The following is a 21,467-nucleotide window of genomic DNA, read 5'->3' on the forward strand; positions in this document are numbered from 1 at the left end:
ATAATTTTGATTTAAAAAATACTTAGCAAAGTCAAACTATGGCTTTATAATAAAACATGTATTTTTTTTAGATTATAAGAGTGGTTTTACAAAATTAAGATCGTCCCTTTGCAAATAGGAGCCCAGTTTAAAAAAGAAAACTGCTGAATTGAGATCATGATGTATATATTATTTAATACAATTGATGTACTAGCATCAATCATTTGAATGACTTACATTTGAATTAAAACGTAATGTTGTGATTTGCCTTGCGGATTTTTTCTGTTTTGATTATGGACATATTTATTTTATTAGAGCCTAGAGTACTGTCGAGAATAAAACATAGTTTTCCTTAGTTTTAAGTAAATTGTGATTTTACCCTCAAACAATTAAAACAATCTGCTAAAAAGCATAAAGTTGATGGTATATGTTTTGTCAATTATTATCATCGAGCATGTATAGAGAGAACAGCTGTAGTTTCTCGAGCAGCACCTGAAGGTAACATGAGGAAGAGAACTGCTCTGGCTCCATCATCAGGGGGAAAGAGGTAAAGCAGATCTCTGTTCAATAAAACCAGACAGGCCAAGAAGAGTCATCAGATTTCTGACCTGCAGACAATGCTGTTTCTGTTCAGGAAGCAAGCACATACCTGCCTTGTAAATAAGAACCATGGTTTCCCAGTCATTGGTCTGTTATAAGTAAGTAAGTAAACTAACATCCTACCCTTGTACAACAGCAACATGTATTTATTTGTATTTTGTGAATACTATTAGCACTCTTATAGTACAATTGAGCAATAAAACAATTTGAATAATAAATGGGATTATTTTGATATTGTGTTCTCATAATAATCATAATAAAACCAAAGGTTATTTTTTTTTAAAGAACTTATAAAAACTATTGTTACAAAGTGCTTTACAACAAACACATAAAACACAACAATAAATTACACACACTGCTTGAATAATCAAGAGGAATAAATAATAAACTACAACAGTGGATGATGAAAAAAATATAAAACTATAAAATACTCAAATAACGTAATGAAAACACTACTTAGAAAAAACACCTAAATTCAACTTGATTTGATCAAATATAAATGTATTATTTCATTATTGTTGTTCATCTTTTAAAGTCCTAGTGTTTTTTATATTTAATTATTTGTGTATTTATATATATATTTATCATATTAATATTTAACTATTTTATTCACCTATTAAATTCTCTGTCTTATTTGCTATTTAATATATATTTTTTAAATCTAATTATTACAAAATATTATTATTCTATTTATTTTTTGGCATAAAAAAAATCGGCCACGGCATGACGTTGGAAGTGATGACATCATCTCCGCGCGCCACACAAAGCAGGCGGTTCTCTTCACGCACGTTGATGTTTATATGTTAGCTTCTTAGCTTAGCTGCTGCACACGTTTCATCACCAGTATCTTAAATATAGTTTGACTGAAATCTAGAAATGTCTGTCACCGAGATGTTCAGTCACATCCAGGGCTTCCTGAGCGCCGACCAGGACATCAGAGAGGTAAACACCTTAATAAATATATACAGAAAACATTTAGCAGCTAGCTGTCGGCTAACCGAAATCCTGTCAACACAATGAACATTTCCCCAGAAACTGCACCATAATGAAAGGGGGGTTGCTTATTAGCTAGAAGCGCCTCTTTTAATTATTGTGTGTATTAACTAGCTTTACCGAAGTTGATAGGAATACACATCACATTGCTAAATTGCATTATCACATTATCTTGTTTTTATTCACCTCATGTAAGTATAGCCAGTTCTGCAAAACCTTCCGATTGTTTTTCCACTTTCCGTAACAATACTGCACATATTTTATTATTCGGGTACTTTGCATTAATATACTGTACACCATTTGGAGGTTTATCGAGATTTCATGTAAGTAAATGTTAATGTATAGTATTTTTGGTTGTTTTGATTACTTTTCTTACTTTTGCATCTTATTTAACGTGTTTATGCACCATGCACACCAAGACAAATTACTGGCATGTGTAAACCTACGTTGCATTAAACCTGATTCTGATTCTAAATGACATGACTTTCATATGTTGTCCTGTTTTGCAGAGATAAAAAAACCCCGAAAAATGCGGTGTAATTAATGCATATATATTTTAATTTCATCACAAATACACAATGCTAAAGGTATTATGCAAGACTCATTGAAAACAATTGAACTGTCTTAACTTTGACTTCAGAATCAGATCTGACCGTGTTACTGTTTCACAGATGTGCACAAATAATTAGTCTTTGTGTTTTTAGTGCATAACTAAATGCAGTGCAAGAGACTTTACAGAAAATATGTCAATTATCTATTAAAACTGGGGGTTTTATGTGTATTCTTTGTAATAGAATTGTGATTATGTGAATAGAAAATATGTTATATCATATTGAGGAAACGCGTTGGATCTTTGTCACAGGATATCCGTAAGGTGGTCCAGTTGCTGGAGCAGACTGCCAGGGAAATACTTACCGTACTCCAGAGCGTGCACCAGCCATCTGGATTCAAAGAAAGTGAGTGTTTCACAGTGTGCAACATCACTGGTACTGAATGATGATGCTTGTAGAAGTTAGACTTTATATTTGTTTCTCCTACTCCCTTTAGTTCCCAGTAAATGTGCAAGGGCCCGGGAGTTGTTCTGCACGGTCAGGACAACAATTGCCGACCTTAAAACCAAATTTCCCATGGAGCAGTATTACAGGTAAGATCCACTTTGGATAATATCTGCAGTTTGACTCCAACTATTCAAAACACTGAGTAGATTATAGAGGTGTAAATAAGGTGAAATAGAAAACCGTATTTCTCTTTCTCTGACCTGTTTAACCCCGCTTTAGGTTCCATGAACACTGGCGGTTTGTCCTGCAGCGTTTGGTTTTCTTGGCGGCCTTCGTCGTCTACCTGGAGACTGAGAGTCTTGTGATCCGGGAGGAAGTGGCAAAGATCCTTGGCAGTAAGTACCATTTTAGTGTGCTAGTGTGTATCTGTTACTCAGGAATGCAGCTTCACTCTTCTTCTCGCTTCCCCTTTTTTCTGCACAGTTGAGGTGGTGCGAGAGAAAGGCTTTCACCTGGATGTGGAAGACTACCTGGCAGGTGTGCTGATCATGGCCAGTGAACTGGTGAGTGTGATGCTGATGACTAAAGTTTGTATCGGTATGTCAGTCCTGTAATACATCCCGAAGAAGGTATATATATTCAGATAAATATTCAGTATTTGTTTTGAATCAATTGAGGATCATTTTTGAGGAGGAAGTTGGCATGTTTTTTTTGACTGAAGAAAGGAGACACCTCTGCATAATTCAAAAGCAACACAAACTACATCCTCCAAAAGGCCTCTGCTCTCTGTGGAAAAGTTTCATACATATATGTATATACCCACATATTCATGGCTTGACCATATTGCTAAGGAGTTCAACATTTCAATTTGTTTTAAAGGATCTGGTTAATAAAAACACCATATTTTGGGGAGAACTTTAAATTAGATGTACTATAAAAGGAACTTGATTAAATATCCCAACTTGAAGTTTCGGTTTGGGTTCTTTTCATGGCAGTATCAAGCAAGACTCATGTGTTCAAAGTAGAAAATCTATTGATAATGTCTGTTTCTGGTTGATAAAACTTGGCAGGTTTTGGGTTTCAGAGGGTTAAATGCACTTCAAATCTGCAAATTTGCAATTTGGGTGTTGACAAATTCCAGTTAAGGTCAATGATAGTTGGTACTAAGAGTTGTGGTTTCCATTGCATTTAGTCCATGTTCATTTAAAACAGTATTTCTCAATAAGAAACAGACCATTGTAAATCTACGTTGAGTCTCTCTGGGTTTCATTTGTTATTTTATTTTCTCCTCCAGTCACGGTTGGCGGTAAACAGCGTCACATCTGGCGACTACACCCGGCCGCTCCGCATCTCCAACTTCATCAACGAGCTGGACTCGGGCTTCCGTCTGCTCAACCTGAAGAACGACCCGTTGCGAAAACGCTATGACGGCCTCAAGTACGACGTGAAAAAGATCGAGGAGGTGGTGTACGACCTGTCCATCCGCGGCCTCGCCAAGGAGGCAGAGACCGGAGGGGACAAGTAGAGCTGCTGCACCTTACCCCGCCTGCAAGGCGAGACCCAGGGATCCATAACCTGAGGCTCCGGCAGCTGAGGACTGGCTGTGTGTGTGTCTGTTGGTGTGTGCGCATGAAAGGTGCTTTAGATGGATGGCAAAGGCCTCGTTGAAGATCGCAGGTTCAGTTTGTTGTTTTTAAATCTGTGTTCTCGGCTTCTCCTCTGTTACTGTTTCACTAAGTTGGTTTCATATCCAGCAGCCAACCAGTTATTGTTTAGAAATTATGTCATTTCAAGATGACGGGCGCTCAGATTTGTTGGGCTGTTTGTATATTTGTCAAAACAAAAGAAAAAAAAATGTGTTTGAGTTCAGTGGACTCCTGGTGGTAGCTCTTAGGACTCTTGAGTTATCATCGTAAAATGGATGAAACCAAGCAGAGACCCAGGAGCCTCATAAGTGAAGGAAATATTTGACAACGATTAGAAAGGAAGAAACAACCAGTAACAGCATCCAGAATTCAGACTAGATAAAGTAGCCTTGGTTTGGGTTTTGATCAGTAAGATAAATCTGCATATACCTTTTTCATTTTTTACAAGTGAGGCTCCAGGAGTGCTAGAGCCAAATAAATGACAACGATGCACTGCACGTGATGAAGCTAGTGACATTCCTTTTTACGTTTCATTTAAAAAAAAAAAACTCTTGCAGAACAGTGCCAATAAATACGTCGTTTGAGACTTTAGTATTTTGGAAATCATGCAAACACAGATGTCAGAATGTACTGCATGTGATATTTCCCTTTTTCTTTTTCCACTTTAAGGAATATCTTGAAACTTTGCTGTTAGCATCAATGCTTCTTTTATGCTTCTGTGCTGTAATCGAGCTGGGTTGTGTTTCCTTGAAAATAACCCGCTTTCTCTCTGTTTCCTGGAGTGCATTTGACTCTGTCTGTATTCCTGTCCTTGAATCAGTTGTCTTAAAGATGCTTAAAAAATGACTCTAAATATATTTCTACATTCTCCGTTTGCAGCGTCATTAAATGAAGACATCATGTCGTGTTTAAAATCTTTTAATATATCTCACAATATATTACATTGGGGAAATAATACATCAGGTCTTTTTAAATGAGGAAAACAAACGTAACCGAATGCAGGCTTGGTTTCTGTTTTACATTTTAGAAAAAGAAGGTTAATTTGAGTTGAGCTCCCTGCCCTCCGAAACACAGTGATTCGCTACCTCTTGTAGTAGTGCTACTTCATCAATAACAGAAAACCATTTCAGTCTTAAAAAGTGGTTTTGGTTTGATGACTGCTGTCTGAAATCAGCGAATAAATCCCTTATAGAAAGACTAAGAATAAACACAAATGCGTAAGTACTGAATTATAATAAAGTGCATTAAACAAAAATAAAGCCTTCATAAATAAATAAAATAAGAGTAAAATAAGAGAGGATCAGCAGCCAGGGACTGTCAGGAGTAATTATATTGCCTGTGAAGTGAAGTGCCGACAGAGGGAGTGTGGTTCGCAGGTCGGAGGTAAATGCTACTGTGACAGGCTGCAAATATTCAGTACGTTTTTTAGAATAACAGTAATAAGTACCAAGGCACAACAGCTCATCGCTAGGTCACAAAATCACACAGTTAAAACCGTGCTGGAACGAGATGGTTGAGTATATTTTAAGTCAAGGTAAGAGTTTTTCAACCTTAAAATGCCATCATGAGTGGTAGGGATATTAATTGCTATGCCAATTTGAAAAAGCATATTTTGGCTTTATGGGAAGAGGGAGAAATAGTGACACATTTCAAACCTATTTATTACTATTTCTAAATAAACGTTCAGTGCTAGGTTTGTTTATTGACACAAAATCAACAATTTTGATCACTAATTTACCTAAAATATGCCTCAAACCCTTTCCCCCATTTTTATTATAATTGTAAATGTAATTAAAACAAATCTTTTAAAACAAAACTAAAAAATACCAAACTGTTTTGAAGCTCTGGGAATTTTTCAGTATTTTTTCTGACATTTCTACCAATTTATCCAATTAAAACAAAATGCAAATAAATACTGTTGTTTTGCAAGCCTTATACATCATATCAATATCCCATGAAAGCCAGGTTGAAAATCTCTGCACTCGACCCACAGTGAAGGAAACTGTAGTGTTTGACTTTGTGACATGATGCTAACAGGAAACTGTTAAAGGAGATTGATTAGTCTGCCTTTAAAACGGCTTTCTTTTAAGGTTATCTTTACTCCTGATTATGAAGTTAATGACGCCAACATACATGACCATATTTAAGACTCTGACGAAGGGGATCATGGGAAATTAAATGCATGTACAGTAGCTACTTCTTGTATAACTGGCAGAGATTATTGCTGTTATGAGTTCTTATTAAACACACAGGAGGCTTTGCTCTGCTGCATCTCTGGCAGTGACAGTTGCAGTACACAGACAGGAGAGGGCAGTGACCACAAACAGAAACCACTGAACAAAGCTCCAGCTCCACATTACCAAAAACAACCCCCCCCCCCATTTTACGCCTTGTATAAAAAAGGAAATTATATTACACTTTTTCTTTTCAGCCATTTTCAGTCATGCTTTTGAACAGACACACCTTGTTTTTTTTTTAATGAAAACACAGCGCTCGTTTCTCCAGGAGCTAAACAGTCTTTACAATCAAGGCTGACACGCACAGCCCAAGTTTTTTTTTGGTAGTCCAAGAATCCTCTCTGAAATCTTCATTTTTTGACAGTATGGCGCACTTGTAGCGTTGTAAGTAAAAAGTGCTCTTCGGTGAGTTTGAGATCTTTTTTTAACTGAAATCTAACATGTTGTAACACTCAGAAATGCTTCTCGTTTGCAGTAAGAAGGGTTATTTACAGAGTAGCATAGTTATTCTCAGGAGCGCGTCTGGTTCGTGTTGATCATGATGTTGGGCAGAGCGTTGCGTCTTTTCCTCCACGTGCCCAGATCTCGCGTGTACCTCTTAATCTGGTGGAACCACTGCTGCGTGCGGGATTTGTCCGAGGCGCGAAAAACGAAAGATTCCCGCCGAATATCGAGCACCTCGAACGTGTCCTCGCAGTCCGGGTCTGTGGACACCACGCAGTTCCCCAGACGGATCGGCTCTCTCAGCACTGTGAACTTCCCGCTGCTTTTATCCTTGATTATAACCAGCACTCCATCTCGAATACAGTCACCCCCACCCTCCACCTGATCCCCTCGAACCCCAGAGTCACTGCCCGGTACTGGGGCTTCCCCGGCCCGCTGTATCCTCACCATCAGCAGACTCTGGATGTTTTGAAACTTGAGCGCCTTGCTGCCCTTCTTCACCCACTGACCGTCCGCTGGCTGGGACAGCTGCAGCGGCCCCTCCATGACGAACCGGGTGTTTTCTCTCGCCCAGCCCACCGTCTTCATGGACACCTCCCGCATCTCGATGTTGATGACCTCGCGGTTCTTACGGCTGTCGCGGCGGAACGAGCGCAGGGACCAGGTGACGCCGTTGCCCTCCTGCTTGGTCTTCATGTTGATGTGCTCCAGGTGGGACTCCACCCGACTCTTGGCCTCACGGAGACGGGAGTAGTCGGGGTAGCACTCGGGAGTGACCTTGATGATGCGGCTCAGGAGCAGCGGGTATTTGGTCACGCGTTGCAGGGGCGCCATCAGGAAGGAGCGCAGGTTCATCCGACGCAGTGCTGTGTTGTCGTTCTGGGAAACATCCAGGAAGATCCTATAGAGACACAACCAGAGAAAAGTTTTACAATAATCTGTAAACATGCTTTAAGATCTTTGTGTGTGGTCTGCTTAAATCCCCGTTTTTCATCCAATGGTTTCTCTCCATTAGACTCCTTTGTTTACTTCTGTAACATAATGACATCACTATGTAACACTCACGCTTCTATTGGCTAGAGTTCCAAAACATTGCACGTGATAGGCTAAGAGGTGAGGCATCTCTAAGCGGTTGACCAATCACAACAGAGCCGGCCAGCTAACCAATCAGAGCAGACTGGGCTCTGGTTTCAGACAGAGGGTGAAAAGAGGTGCTGCAGCACAGGCAGTATGAGAAACATAAAGAGCTTTTTGAACATCAATGCATGGAGACATGTCCCAGGAGAGACAAAAAAGAACCTGGAAGTGAGCAGATAAGTTAAATAGATATTTAAAACAAATAGATTACACCACATCCCATAAAATTAATTGGTTTTTAATGATTAAAACTGGAGAAATGCTGTCCTTGTCCTGGGAAAACTCTTAAAAAGTTGATTAACGGGACTCACAGGAAGGCTTGACTCATGGGTGAGCGGTGGGTCTGTCTAAAAATATAGATCATGGCTGCTCTGAAAATAGCACTTCTTCTGAATAAGTGATAACCGGCTGTCTTTTCCATTAAGAATTATACAGAACAGCAGGGGCAGGAACTACAGAAAGCTCCCGGAGTAATATCTCCCTCACACACTAACAGGAAGTAGAATCGGTGTGTGTACCTGAGCAGCTCTTTCTCCTTCTCCAGTGTGTTGAGCAGGTTGACGGAGGTGGGCTGCTGCAGGCAGTACGTCTGGAAGGCGGGCAGCATGTTGACGAACTCCAGGAAGATCTCTCCTATGTTCACCGTGAGCAGATCTTCATCTCCCTGAGGGAAAAGCAGATGAAAGAATATGGTTAATGTGCAACTCATCTGTGTCTTTCACTCTGAAGTAAAGCCATTTTCAATTATAGTGTCTGAGAAGATCCCATATGTTTTCCCACAAGGATACACAAACTGAAATGCAGAGGAACGAGTGGATATACGGTGTGTTGCACAGCTTTTACTAAAAACGATTGGGTATATTTTGACGGAAATGTACAAATTACGGTACTACAATAAAGAAACGTGACTGGTAGACAAAACAATTCTCCACATGATCCACTCATTAGCTGATTTGGAGCTTTTAGCTTTAAGCTTTTATCTTCAGTGTCATAAATACATGTTCCTGACCTAAGAGAAAAGCAATTTGATGATCCAGTTTGTCGGTCACAGAAACAGCGCTGTGTATAAACCCCAGCAAACAGCTCATATAGTGGGTAACGTTACACACACGTCAACACTTTACATTCATCTAATATTTAACATTAGAAGTAAAAACATAGGGTTCATCATGATTAAATAAAGACTTCCAGGTCCAAGTCGTTTGTTTTTTATTACATTAAATGTCATTTATCCGAATGGACTTGCTTCAAGAGCAATGTGGGGGGTTAAGAATCTTGCATGGGACACTTCCACATGTTGACTGCTTGGGCTGGAGGTCGACCCAAACTACACCCTGAAGTCATATAAGACAGGAATTGACAGGAGCTACACACAATGATATCTAACGTGTATTGGATTAGAATCGCTGACTCTTAATGCTTTTATAAATATGACTCTGAAGGTGACTTATGTAATATCAGACTAGTAGGAGCTCAACGCTTAAGAGCATTACATATCAGCCTAACTTGTGTAACCCCTGTGTGTTTATATGTGTGTATGTGTGTGTGATGACCCTGTGGTAACATCATTCTGCCATTGTGGGCGTGTCTCTAACCTCTGCCTCTCACCTGTCACTAATTGGAAATACGTAGCTCACCTGGGCCCGGTGTTGTCTCCCGATTTGTTATGACCGCCTGAGCCAGGTCATGACAGTGTGTGTGTGTGTGTGTGTGTAGAGCTGTATGGAGGCTCACCTGGTCGAAGGCCTGGTCAATGCTGTCCTGCAGGTGTTCGGTGAAGCGGTCGTTGACGTCGATGAGCTCCTGCACGTTGCTGAACACCACGGTCAGCTGCTCGGCGGTCAGCAGCGCGGCGCTCTGCATGGGGCCGTAGAACTCCTCCTTGATGATGCGCAGGTCCTCGCCGTAGCTCGACTCCGTGTTCAGGAACTCCAGGATGGCTTCCTTCCTCTCGGTGCGCAGCTTGGAGCAGCGCTCACACATGCGCTCCCCTCGCTCTTTGGAGGGCCCTTCCCTCAGCCCGCAGTCGGGGCAGGGTCTCTGGGCCTCCCAGGCTCTGAGGGAGGCCGAGGGTCTCTTCCAGGTGCGGGACAGCCCGGGGCCGATGCCGCTGTCCACCCGCTCCACCTCGGCCCCCCGTGTCCGACGGTACCGACGTGGCTCACTGTCTTCCTCCTCCCGCTCATCGCTGAGGCCCACCACCCCGCTGTCCACACTCAGGCTGCTGATGGTGCTCCAGCGGTGCTGCCCCGACCGGGTCACACCCAGACCCACCTGCCGCTCCTCACCGGGGGGCTCCGAGCGACCCCGGAGTGCTGCTGGAGCTGCAGAGAGGGAGGTGGAGATCAATACTTGCACAGCCAGCCAAAGGTTTTCCCTTTCCTGTTTGTGTGCATGTAAATGGTCAGCAAAGGCTCAAATCCGTCTGTTACCTCCTGTGACACACTCCCTCCCCCCTGCCTGAAAAGCCTTAAAAGCCTCCCTAATGAATGTCCATTTAATCTGGACTTCTAATTACTGGTCATGTCCAGACAAAGAAACTATTATAGATATCATCTTTCTCCAATAATTAGATCCATAACCTTCCACCGAAGGACCTAACCTTTGCACACACACATGTGGATACTAGCATGCATGTGTGTGAGTGACACACAATATGTGTAATTCAAACACCTTGTTTAGGTGCTATCTTAATTATGCATTAATATGGTACCACTGGATGATGATGATGATGATGATGATGATGATGATGATGATGATGGGTTTGTACTGAGGAAAGAACGTTTTCTAGTCTGTATATCCGTTTTATTTTAAGAGCAACAGTCAGTATTAACATATGTCATTTTGCCTGACATGCTGAGACCAGAGTTTAGAGTCAGAGATATTCTGTTGAGAGAGTTCCCCTGCTAATGCTGTATTCTCTGTGTGTGTGTGTGTGTGTGTGTGTGTGTGTGTGTGTGTGTGTGTGTGTGTGTGGGGGGAAATCCGAATCAATGCTGCTTTTTGTAGCAGCAATCTTTAAAAAAAGCTTACGTCGAGGGTTAATTTGCAATCTAGGATGATTCATCGTCCCTGATAAGGAGATGGAAGTGTATCGAAGACATGACATTGCAAAAAGTCCAGACATTTTTTAACAGGGTCGGCTGAAGGTAGTTGAAGCCAGATGACCTCAACTGATAGACAGTCAATACTATATCTGCCAGAGAAGTTTTGTTTTGGTTTCTTAAAAACCCTTCGGAGACCCTCCATCACTGTTATCATCCAAATCAAGTTTAGTAGTGTTCGGGTTGAAGTTATACATGTTCTGTTGTTCTGCTTTTAAACAAGCTTTCTTATATCCTCAGGGTTGTATCAGTACAAGAATTCCTGCGAGGCAAATTAGAGGCGTGGAGTTTGAAAGATTTGTTGGTTAGAGAAGAGGAACATTTTTACAATCTATAAAACAGATTTTAGCACCTCCATTCTTCTCATTTCCATCACTCCTTCTGAAACCAATGTTCACATACCCCTTGGCTAATTTAGAGGAAGGTGTCCATCCCTTTTGTTACGAGTAATTTCCACATTATTCTTGGACACCAAAGACACAATAATTTCCAACATACAAACCCTCAGCAATCCTGCAAAGATTGTATTTCACCAAAATGTGCTAAAAACAGTTAATCAGCGTAGTTGCCTTTGAGTTTTGAATCAATGCAGATAAAAAAAAAAAAACCTTTCTAAATGACAGATGCATTATGGGGCCTTGAATTACCTCGGATAATTAGCTTATTTTTATACGTATCAAACCTTGTCGCTTTGGTTTCATCATCTGCTGACACATTGCTGCACTGTATTGCATCCAGAGTGACAGCTGCCACACACTCACTCACCACTGTCTCGGTCCCTGTCTCGGTCTCTGTCCCGCCGGTGGCCGTGGAGTCGAGCGGCCGCAGCGATCTTCATCTCCAGCTGTTTGCGCTTGGAGGCGTCGGCTGGCATGGGATCGCTGTAGTGCGGCCGGAGACGACACTCTCGCTGCGCCCTCACCGTCTCAGCCAGCTCATAGGCTGCGTCCGAGCTGGAGCGCCTGCAGCCCAGACTGGCGTGCTGAAAGAGGGGGGGTGGGGAGGGAAACGTGTGTCAATCAAACGGTCATGTTGCTATAGCGACAGATGAAGAAGGACTCGGAGGAGAAAAAGGTGAAAATGATGAGGGGAGAGAAATCACAGCTTGTGCTTTCACAGTCATGACACGTTACATAACAGGTTTTGGTTACCGCTCTGATCCCAGCTTATCTGACGGGAATCCAAATATCAAGCCGAGATGCAGCACTCATCGTCTGCCAAGTTTTGTAACCGAGTCTGAACACAACACGTCAACACACCTAGAAATCCGCTCTTATCTCGACTAGAAACTACGCGGCCTTGAAGATGAGACAGCAACCATTCCTGGATTTTCTTTTTTAGGTGAAGCGAGGAATTCCCCGACACACTGCAGCATTCTGCACGGACACACACACACTCCTCACGTGTCTTTAAAATCCTTCGAGGGTCCATCGAGCCCCTGAGATTTGACCTGAGATTAAAAGTTCAAAGGTCATCGCTGTGACACGTGCTTCCTCACCCCAGAGGCATCACCCACATCCAACGCATTCAACCATATTGGCTTAACATCAAAGACCCAACATATTGATAGTTCTCTGATTACTAACAGCCAAACATGACTGGAAGACGCTGGAAGGTTTTCCTCGCTCTAACACACAGAGCAACATGATTTAGAGCTTGCAGCAATCAGGTAAAATGAAGCAGAATAATTCATGTTGCTCTGAATTATCAAACGGCAGCCATTGCTTCGGGGACACAGAGGCAGGCTCCATTGTGCATTAAAAAAAAGCCAAAACATTTAAAAGGCAAGAAGCAAACACACCTCGGCATCTGTTCTCTAAACAGCGAGACGCGACTCCATGTCAGCCCGGCTCTGCGGATGCACAGAGGAAACCGACGCTAGCTGCAGCTGAGGCTGTGTCAGGCTGCGGGAGCCGTGCAGAGGAGGAAGCGCTGAGCTACCAGCAGCCGGCTAATCCTCTCTCACTGCGTCCTCAGACGTCGAGCTGTTGCAGGAAGACGCAGCGCTGCATGCTCGCTCCTGTCTCGACAAATACCTCTGCATCAGTGTGTGTGAGTGGTGTGCATGTGTGTGTGTCGCAGTCCCCTTGCTTGTCCCAGGCATCCTTGAATACCAACAGATCTATGCTTTTCTGTTGGCAGAGGTAGCCGCGAGCAAACACACGCACGGGCGACACATTTAAAAGACATAAAGGAGAAAAAAAAAATGGGAAAGAATCCTTACGCATTCTCCTGCTTCCTCTCTTCCTCTTCCTCCTCCTCCTCCTCCTCCTCCTCCTGCAGGCGTCTCGTCGCCAGCCTCGGCTCCGCGGGCCGTCGCCGACGTTGCCATGGCAACCGCAGAGGGATGACAGTCGGACGGGGGGGCGGTGATGTCACAGCCTCCGTCCCGGTCACCTGACAGCCTGACGGGGGGGGCCTCGGCGGAGATCTCTGCACTGCAGCTGGAGGAGAGGGAAGAGGAGACGGCGTTACAGAGGGATGGATGGAGGTGGGGGGGGGGAAATGAGAAGGCAAGAATGGGAGAAGAAAAAAGGGGAGAGGAGGATGGAAGCAGGATGTGGGAGAGAGGAAGTTAAAGAGGGAGGAATTGTAATTCTGGCAGAGCTCTCGTCTTCTTACAGCATCTCTGTCACTCATGCCTCCTCATCCTCCCCTCTCTGAAGCAGCTCTGCTTCCTGCTGTGTCTTCCTCTCTCCTCACCACCCACCCTCCTCCTGCTCCTGCTCCTCCTGCTCCTGCTCCTCTTCCATCATCTTTCTACCCACTAAACATCCAAATCAATGCCTCTCCTCTCTCTTCCTACCCTCCTCAAATCCTCCACCCCTCCTCAGGAGCAATTAGACACATCAGCGGACATTAACACCTGAACCCCCAGACCAGAGGGACACAAAAACACACACATCAACACACACACACATACATACATAAAGACACACACACACACACACACACACACACACACACACACACACACACATGGAGGCAGAATACTTCTCCTTCATTCCTTTGTCTGATAACTGTGGATCCATTCTTGCAGCCAGCATGTGATCTGAGACTTCACACAAAAGCACTAGCACACTGTACTGCTGTTCTGAAATGACACACACACACACACACACACACACATGCATGCCTGCAGCAACATTTGCATGCATTTGTAAGATTACATAACAAACACACACACACAGCAAAGATGGAGGTCTATGCAAGTGGTGGGTTAAAAGCTGACCAGGAAGCTCTGTGTGATTTGCAAGTCACTTCCTATCTCTCTCTGCGGCCTCGTTTCCTGTCCCATCTCTACAGACTGTCAATCAGAGGCACAAAATAGTCGAGGCAGACCAGTCTGATCATTATACTTCAAGCTGATACATCATTTCTGCCAGATTAAGGCCAGATTAACACCTCTTGCACAATAACGCCTTTTAAAGTTGTGATGGTGAACACACACAAAGCACCACGATCACTCATGGACTCATTCTTCTTTACACCAGATCAAGTGTGTAACAAAAGTCCATTATCCAATCTGCTTTCATCTCCGGTTCGATCTCCATACTCGCTAGTGTGTGTAAAGCCTAATTACTGCATATGTATAGTAATACTTCCATATTAGATAATTTAGCAGATGGTCAGGGAAAACCTCCTACTGTACATTCCTAACTTTAAAAAGTGTTTAAAGAGGTTGTGTTATGTTCATTTCCAGCTTCATATTTGTATTTAGTGTCTCTACTGTGACTAGTTCCATGCTTTAATGATCAAAAAGCTCTTTATTTCTCTCATACTGCCGGTGCTGCAGCACCTCTTTTCTCTCAGTGTTTGAGAGAAACTCCCTCTGGAGGAAACTTTAGGATTTTAGTCTTCGCAGTCCCCCCCGTCTTTAAGAGATCGGGATACCTCAGAGTAAATGTATACAGCCTCCTGAAGTGGCAGCTGCAGATGAAATGTTTATACCACCTTGGCCTTTACACATGACAGGAACGTGAGAAGAGAAATACCAAAATCACCAAATGTATGTGTAGCTGCTGTCGGATCAAAACCATGAAGCCATGACATGGTCAACATGAACCCCCCCTCCCTGATCCTGAGACTCCCCTCCCCCTTTCTTGTCACATAGACCACTTATATATTTATCAATATTCAGCCTCAATATTCTTCCTCTCAGAGCCAGACATCGTTGATCCTTCATTATGTGCTTTGACCCCTGGGCCTATCACACAGGCTGAGCCAAAACAAACATATAAGCACATTTAATTTAGAGTAAATGAATATGTAATATCTTATAAAACTGCTGTTACAAGGTTTTTTCTTGCTGTGATATTATATTTCACAGTCGTGCCCGCTGGACTGTGAAGTCCTTCTGTGTATGAAAGGCAAAATCAATACATAGTTGCTGCTGGTTCCTCTTGTTAATAATGTATGAGAGCAAGATGTATAGCGGTGTGCATTATTTTAAAGCTCAACTAATCAATAAGACTTCACGCAGTGTGGAAGAGCTGGCTGGCTGTGAGGGACAAACCGGAAATGAGTCACTTTTTAGTATCTTTTAGCGAACTAAATTCAGTCTGAACAGAATATTCATACCCTCTTTCTCCGTGCACTAATCGCACATTTTTAAAAGTCAGCATTTAGAAAGAAATTCAGAAATTTGAAAAAAAATCTTTTAGAAAAAAAGTGATCATTTTGAAGAAATAGTCAGAAATTCAAAAAAGTTGAAAAAAAACTCCGAATATTTAGGAAAAAGGGATCATTTAAAAAAGTAATCTATATTTTTAAAGTCGACATTTAGAAAAGAAATCTGAAATTTGAAAAAAAAGGCTGAATTTCAGTAAAAATAGATCATTTTTAATTAAAAAAAGTCGACATTTTGAAATAAAAATCTGAAGATTGAAAAGAAAATCTAAAGGAAAAAATATTGGGATATATTTCTAAATATATCTTGATTGTACGGTTCTTATGGCCACAAAAATGTTTAAACTTGTTTGGGGGATTGAAACAAAGTAAAGGAAAAAATATTAAAGAGGCGCTTTAAACTAAACATGAGTATTTTTAACACAATATTAATATTTCATTTTTGTAATATCACGTTTGACATCACGACATCCATTATTATTATTTCAATTATTGACCAATCTGACTTCGACTCCTAGTCTATGAAATGAGTGATTGTCGCTCCTGTTTTCACTCCTTCTGATGCATATTGTAAAAGTGCACAAGGCCTGGAGAATAGTACCCCTGTTTATGATGTGTTTTGTTTTGTTGTGCTTTTTTTCGAGCAGAAATGGACTCGGCTACAACTGTATTTAGTGATGCAACCCAGAATAACAAGAAATGATCCATAAATCTTTGAAAAGTTGCCATCATTGCTTGCTTTGTCAAAACAGATGAAAACCAGATGATATTAAATTGCAAGAGCCAGAACAGTTTGAATATCTGCTAATCATCAATGAATGCTTCCTGCAGTAGGTCTCTACCTCTGCTATGATGTGCACTTTGGCCTGTTATGTATTCCTTAAATATCTCTGTGGTGACGTAACATGAGGCCTCATTATAGAAATGTCCTAACATCATTTTCTAAACGCTGTCCCCTCTTTTCAGACGCGTCCCTCTGATGCAATTTGGCACTCGTACACTATTTCATAATAAGTTTCAGCAAATGCTCTGCCTGCTGCTGCACATGTAATCAAAGCACACTCAGCAGAGATTAAGACGTGTCCAACTGTCCTAATTAAACCGCTGCCAGTGTGGCAAAAAGGCAGACGTAATTAATGCATCTTTGAGTCCGCAGCTCTTAAGCGTCCGGTGGGTTTTCCCTCGGTCATTAAAGGCCTTTCCTTCACAGTATCAGCTGTCACGCTCAACGTGATGCATGGGAAGTAATAACCTGCAGTTTAATTTATCAGGAAACCACCGGATGTGAAAGATCACCGCCCAACATGTCGCTATGAGACATTGAAATAAGCCCGCCTGTCATTTTCACTGATGCATATCACTTCAATTAAATATATTTATGTGTCTAATAGAGACAAATAGAAACAGTCAGTGGACACATGCCTCCCTTCACTGACTGGTGCACAGTCACTGCAGAATTGAGTTCAATCAAAGCTGGTTTAGTGCCTCCATTTCTATTAAACCCTTCCAGGTGTAATATTATTAATATTACTTAATAACATCTAGAGCTGTTTTGTGCTACGTATGCAAGTTTGGCTGCATGCTAAACAAAGACACTTATTGGTGGAAGTCAAACACCTCAGGGTGCAAAGATCACACAGAATACAGGCATGTTTAATTAATCAATCTCCAAGTAATAAATAAAGTATTCGCAGAGCCCCAAGTCACGTTTGAATCACAAGGGGGGCGCGCGTAGTGTGTTGCATCGCGGGTGCTCCCTGAACATTAAAAAGATGAATCCACTCGGGATGTTGAACGCGAGTCGCCGCGGCTGTCAATGAGGTCGATGAGAGGGCTGTGCTGACATCATCAGTCTAACAATCGATAGGGAGACAAGCAGTCAACAACTGTGATGATCAATTAATCGTTAGAGTAATTAATCAAGTGCAATGCAAAAATAAACTCTGGTTCGAGCTTCTTTAATGTGAGAGTTTGCTAATTTTCTCAGTTTTTAATCATCACAGACTTAGGGATCTCATTTAATATCTCAACACGCTGGTTTATTACTAAGAATCTGCAGAACTATGACATTACTTTTAGCCTAAGGTTTTGGTTTACTGCTAATATGAAAATGCTCAAAATGAAGATGGTTGGGTGACTTCATTGAGCTTGATTAGTATTTAAATTCGTAAAGTAAAGACTTGGATACATACCATCTTTATGACATGCTCTTATTTTGAAATCCTGAATTGATTAAACAACATTTGCACTTTAACATGTGTCTGTTTATTGTGAAAAACTGTCTTGTTTTTATTCTTTACGTAAAGAAATAATAGATATTCTTTAATTTGATAAGAGGAAAAGCCCAGTTATAACATTTCACATCATATTTTAGTTCCTTTCTGTGAGTTGATGTACACCTAATGAAGTGTTCATCTTAGTGTCTCATATCAATCACAGCCGGAAATCAAAATGAATCATATTTTGTCTGTGTTTTTGATCAGCAAATATTATATTATTGTCCTTATAATCAACATAATATTACATTGTGATGAATCTTGAAGCCCTAATCAGCATCAAGCATTGTCATTATACAAGTGTTAGCATGCTGTTAGCTCAAATCCCCACTGTGGCTTTATAGCCTCACAGATCCTCTATCATGGCTGCCTGTAGACTCGTATTGGTGTTGATATGAAACAGCAATTTGAAAACATTACTTTGGACATGTTTCACTATCTGAGCTGCAGCCAAACCCTGCAGCTCTGCACCTTCACACACACTGAACTCACACACACAGACACAGCAGTTATTTTCTGCTGCCTTCATGCAGGCGCAGAGCCTCAGACATCCATCATCTTTCTGGCAGACAAAGGAGGGACAGTCAGAGGCAGGATACCGTCTATACCTCCCGCCCGTCACATTACTCAACAGGCCTTATCAAGCAGCCCTAGTGTGTTCAGGGTCTAATATTTATCTTGGATGGAGGTCTGGACCCGATTGGCACCACGATGCTGAGAAACACACCCTCCTCTTGTTTGCCCTTGGTCTGAAGGAACTACAGTGGCTGCATTTATTTTGCCAACAGCTGACAGTGTGTGTGTGTGTGTGTGTGTGTGTGTGTGTGTGTGTGTGTGTGTGTGTGTGTGTGTGTGTGTGTGTGTGTATGTGTGTGTGTGTGTGTGTGTGTGTGTGTGTGTGTGAGAGAGGGAGGGAGAATCATGGAAAACATGGAGTCTGTAGGGACGGTGCCAGTCCTCCAGTCCGTCATGATTCATGCCAGCCTTCCGCCCACAGTCCTGTCTGCAGAGCCAGCCCTGTTAGCTCCGACAGCTGTTAGCACAATAGCCGAGATGAATCGATAACACAACACCACATCCAACAGATGGACTCACACACACCGGTACAACTGTCTGGCACGGCAAAGCACACACGGGGGACGCTGTTAAGATATAATGTCACCATCAAAGAGCATTGAAAGGCAATGTGCATGGTAGAAGGGTAATGCATATTTTATACTTTCATATTTGCTGACCCACTAAGCAACAGCTGATGGATAGATATTTCATATACAGTATATTCATTAAATAATTTGTCTTTCAATCTGTAGATTATATTCTCGATTAATCTATTAGTTGTTTGGGCTATAAAATGGTGAAAAGTTGTTTTGTCAAAGACCAAAATACGGACGTTTTGTCCACAACTTTAAGTGTACGAGTGAACAAATCATGAAATATTCACATAGTTTAAAGGTCATCGAACATTTAACAAGATCACTTTGGAATTTGAGAAACTAGACCAAAAGATGATTTGATTAATCAAGGTAATTATCTTTTGATTCATTGATAATGAAAGTCTATTTGTATATTTTTGTGTTTGTGTATTTTGTAAAATTGTTTAATTCTTGTATATCTTTCTGTATTTTGGGTATATTATTAAGCTGTCTTTGGCGCTTTTTGCTGTAAGCAATGAACATTTCCCTTCTGTGGGACGAATAAAGGTATTCTGATTCTGAAATATAACATCCTATTACATACAGTATAGGTTGGAAGGTTTAACTTATACAATGTATGGTATTTGATATACCGGTCAAAACTGTAACATCAAATCTTAACTTAAAGTACAATATCTGGCTCCAAAATATGGTGAGATTTTGGACACATGACTTGGAATATTTTTGGGTAAATAAAGAATCTGAATACTTCTGGACAGAGAGTCTCAGACTGACCTCTTCTTGATGAGGTCCAGCGCGGAACCGATGAGTCCGTCCTTCATCTTGTAGATCTTTGCTCCGTAGCTGGACAGGTCCGTCCCCTCCAGGAGGAGCGCCGGGCAGCAGCTGGAGGGCCGGTCAAAATTCTCCCTGCAGGGCGGGAAAGGTACCGACCCCGCTGGTTCCAGACTGCTCCTCCGACGCCTGCCGCCCCCATCATCTCCCCCTGCGGTGGGGGCTCTCTCCTGGGTGGAGTTGGCCAGCGGCTGCAGGGGTGAACGTGGAGATGGGCCTGTGCGGATGGGAGAGTAAGTGCTGGAGGTAGAGATGGGAGCTGCAGTGCTGCCACAGGGAGGTCTCTTCTCTCCCTCCACCTCCTGCTCTCTGCTTCCTCCACTGAGGCTCCACTCAGTCTGTGTTTTACTCTCTGAAACTCCAGCTTCTTGTTCTAAGTTTCCAGAAACCACAGAACCCGCTGTGGCCTCTTCCTTCTCCTTCTGCCTCATCCTCTTAAACTCCTCGAACGTGGGGATGTGCAGCCGTCCCACCGGAGGTTTTCGACGCTCTGAATCTGATACACCACCTGTAATGTTGTCTGTCGTGTAGGACGTCTTAACAGCTTTCGGGCTGCAGGGGGAGCTGTGGAGAGCCAGGTTAGGGCTGCTGTTCTGCCTGCGGAGCTGCAAGCGCCTCAGGACCTCCTGCTTGATCTCCTCGGGGCTGGTGATGCGCATCGTGCACGGAGCACTGCACCCAGAAAACGCTGAATGCACCTCCTGGTGGATGGGTGAAGCCCCTGGGGTCATCTGAGGTCGCATCGGGAGGGGCTTCATAGGCTCCACCAATGATCTTGCACTCTGGAGGCGGAGCTTCTCCCTCAGGCCTTTTCTGGCATCCCATTCGTCGACGCCCCCTGGAAACAGCAGCTGAGGGAAGAGCGGTAAGTCCTTCCTGGGCAGCCCGTGTCGAGGGTAAAACGCCAGACTCTCTTGGTTTGGTCCCAGTCCATGGGCCCCCAGCACAGATCCATCTGGGGGCCCATCATACCAGTGGCTGGTGGAGGTGTAGCGTAAAATAAACTCACTGTCCATGCTCCGGTAGGGGGCGGCGCTGAATGCACACAGCCCAGAATCGGCCACATTGTTCCAGTTCAGGTTCTCCATACTCCTGTAAGGCCTGTTGCCTCCGGTGTAGCTGCAGGAGCCCGGGGCCGGCCCCTGACCCAGACCTGTCCCCATGGGGCCCTGCCTGCCGGAGCAGTACCTCAGCCCCAGGTTGGTGAGCAGGGTGCTGCTGTTGCACCTGGCCATGAGCGGGTAGGGAGGCAGGCCCGGGTAGAGAGGGACGCCGGGTCTGTGTCGGGGGAAGGACGACAGGGGGTCGGGGGAGAGGGGGAGGTTGGCGATGCAGGGCTCCATGTCTATGAGGAGGTCGAAGGGGGAGGCGAGGGAGGCTGCGGTGGAGGAGGTGGAAGGGTAGTCACATGGTGGGGGAGGCTTCACGTCAGGCAT

At 43.0% G+C, this 21,467-nt stretch overlaps 2 protein-coding genes across 2 annotated transcripts; one reads left to right on the forward strand and one right to left on the reverse strand.

Moving 5' to 3' along the window:
• The first annotated feature begins 1,325 nt into the window (after positions 1-1,325).
• tsn (translin) lies at positions 1,326-5,090 on the forward strand. Its single transcript, XM_063888474.1, has 6 exons — positions 1,326-1,521; positions 2,435-2,528; positions 2,620-2,716; positions 2,850-2,965; positions 3,054-3,133; positions 3,865-5,090. Exons 1-6 carry the CDS (start codon positions 1,456-1,458, stop codon positions 4,093-4,095), a joined length of 684 nt encoding a protein of 227 aa, XP_063744544.1. The 5' UTR covers positions 1,326-1,455; the 3' UTR covers positions 4,096-5,090.
• A 35-nt stretch (positions 5,091-5,125) lies between these two features.
• On the reverse strand, positions 5,126-21,467 carry si:dkey-91i10.2 (uncharacterized protein LOC555224 homolog). The gene is made up of 6 exons (XM_063887949.1): positions 19,972-21,467; positions 13,363-13,582; positions 11,904-12,120; positions 9,769-10,358; positions 8,553-8,698; positions 5,126-7,798 (listed from the first exon to the last, which is right to left on the reverse strand). Exons 1-6 carry the CDS (start codon positions 21,465-21,467, stop codon positions 6,964-6,966), a joined length of 3,504 nt encoding a protein of 1,167 aa, XP_063744019.1. The 3' UTR covers positions 5,126-6,963.

This window comes from Eleginops maclovinus, chromosome 7 (assembly GCF_036324505.1).
Source record: "Eleginops maclovinus isolate JMC-PN-2008 ecotype Puerto Natales chromosome 7, JC_Emac_rtc_rv5, whole genome shotgun sequence".
NCBI lineage: Eukaryota > Metazoa > Chordata > Actinopteri > Perciformes > Eleginopidae > Eleginops > Eleginops maclovinus.

Coding starts and splice junctions, on each gene's coding strand:
- tsn (XM_063888474.1), top strand. CDS start 1,456: ATGTCTGTCACCGAGATGTTCAGTCACATCCAGGGCTTCCTGAGCGCC. Junction 2,529..2,619: donor GCCATCTGGATTCAAAGAAA/GTGAGTGTTTCA, acceptor TACTCCCTTTAG/TTCCCAGTAAATGTGCAAGG. Junction 3,134..3,864: donor TGATCATGGCCAGTGAACTG/GTGAGTGTGATG, acceptor TTTCTCCTCCAG/TCACGGTTGGCGGTAAACAG.
- si:dkey-91i10.2 (XM_063887949.1), bottom strand. CDS start 21,467: ATGCCTGACGTGAAGCCTCCCCCACCATGTGACTACCCTTCCACCTCC. Junction 12,121..13,362: donor GAGAGGAAGCAGGAGAATGC/GTAAGGATTCTT, acceptor CCCCTCTTTCAG/CACGCCAGTCTGGGCTGCAG. Junction 10,359..11,903: donor AGACAGGGACCGAGACAGTG/GTGAGTGAGTGT, acceptor CCCTCTCTGCAG/CTCCAGCAGCACTCCGGGGT.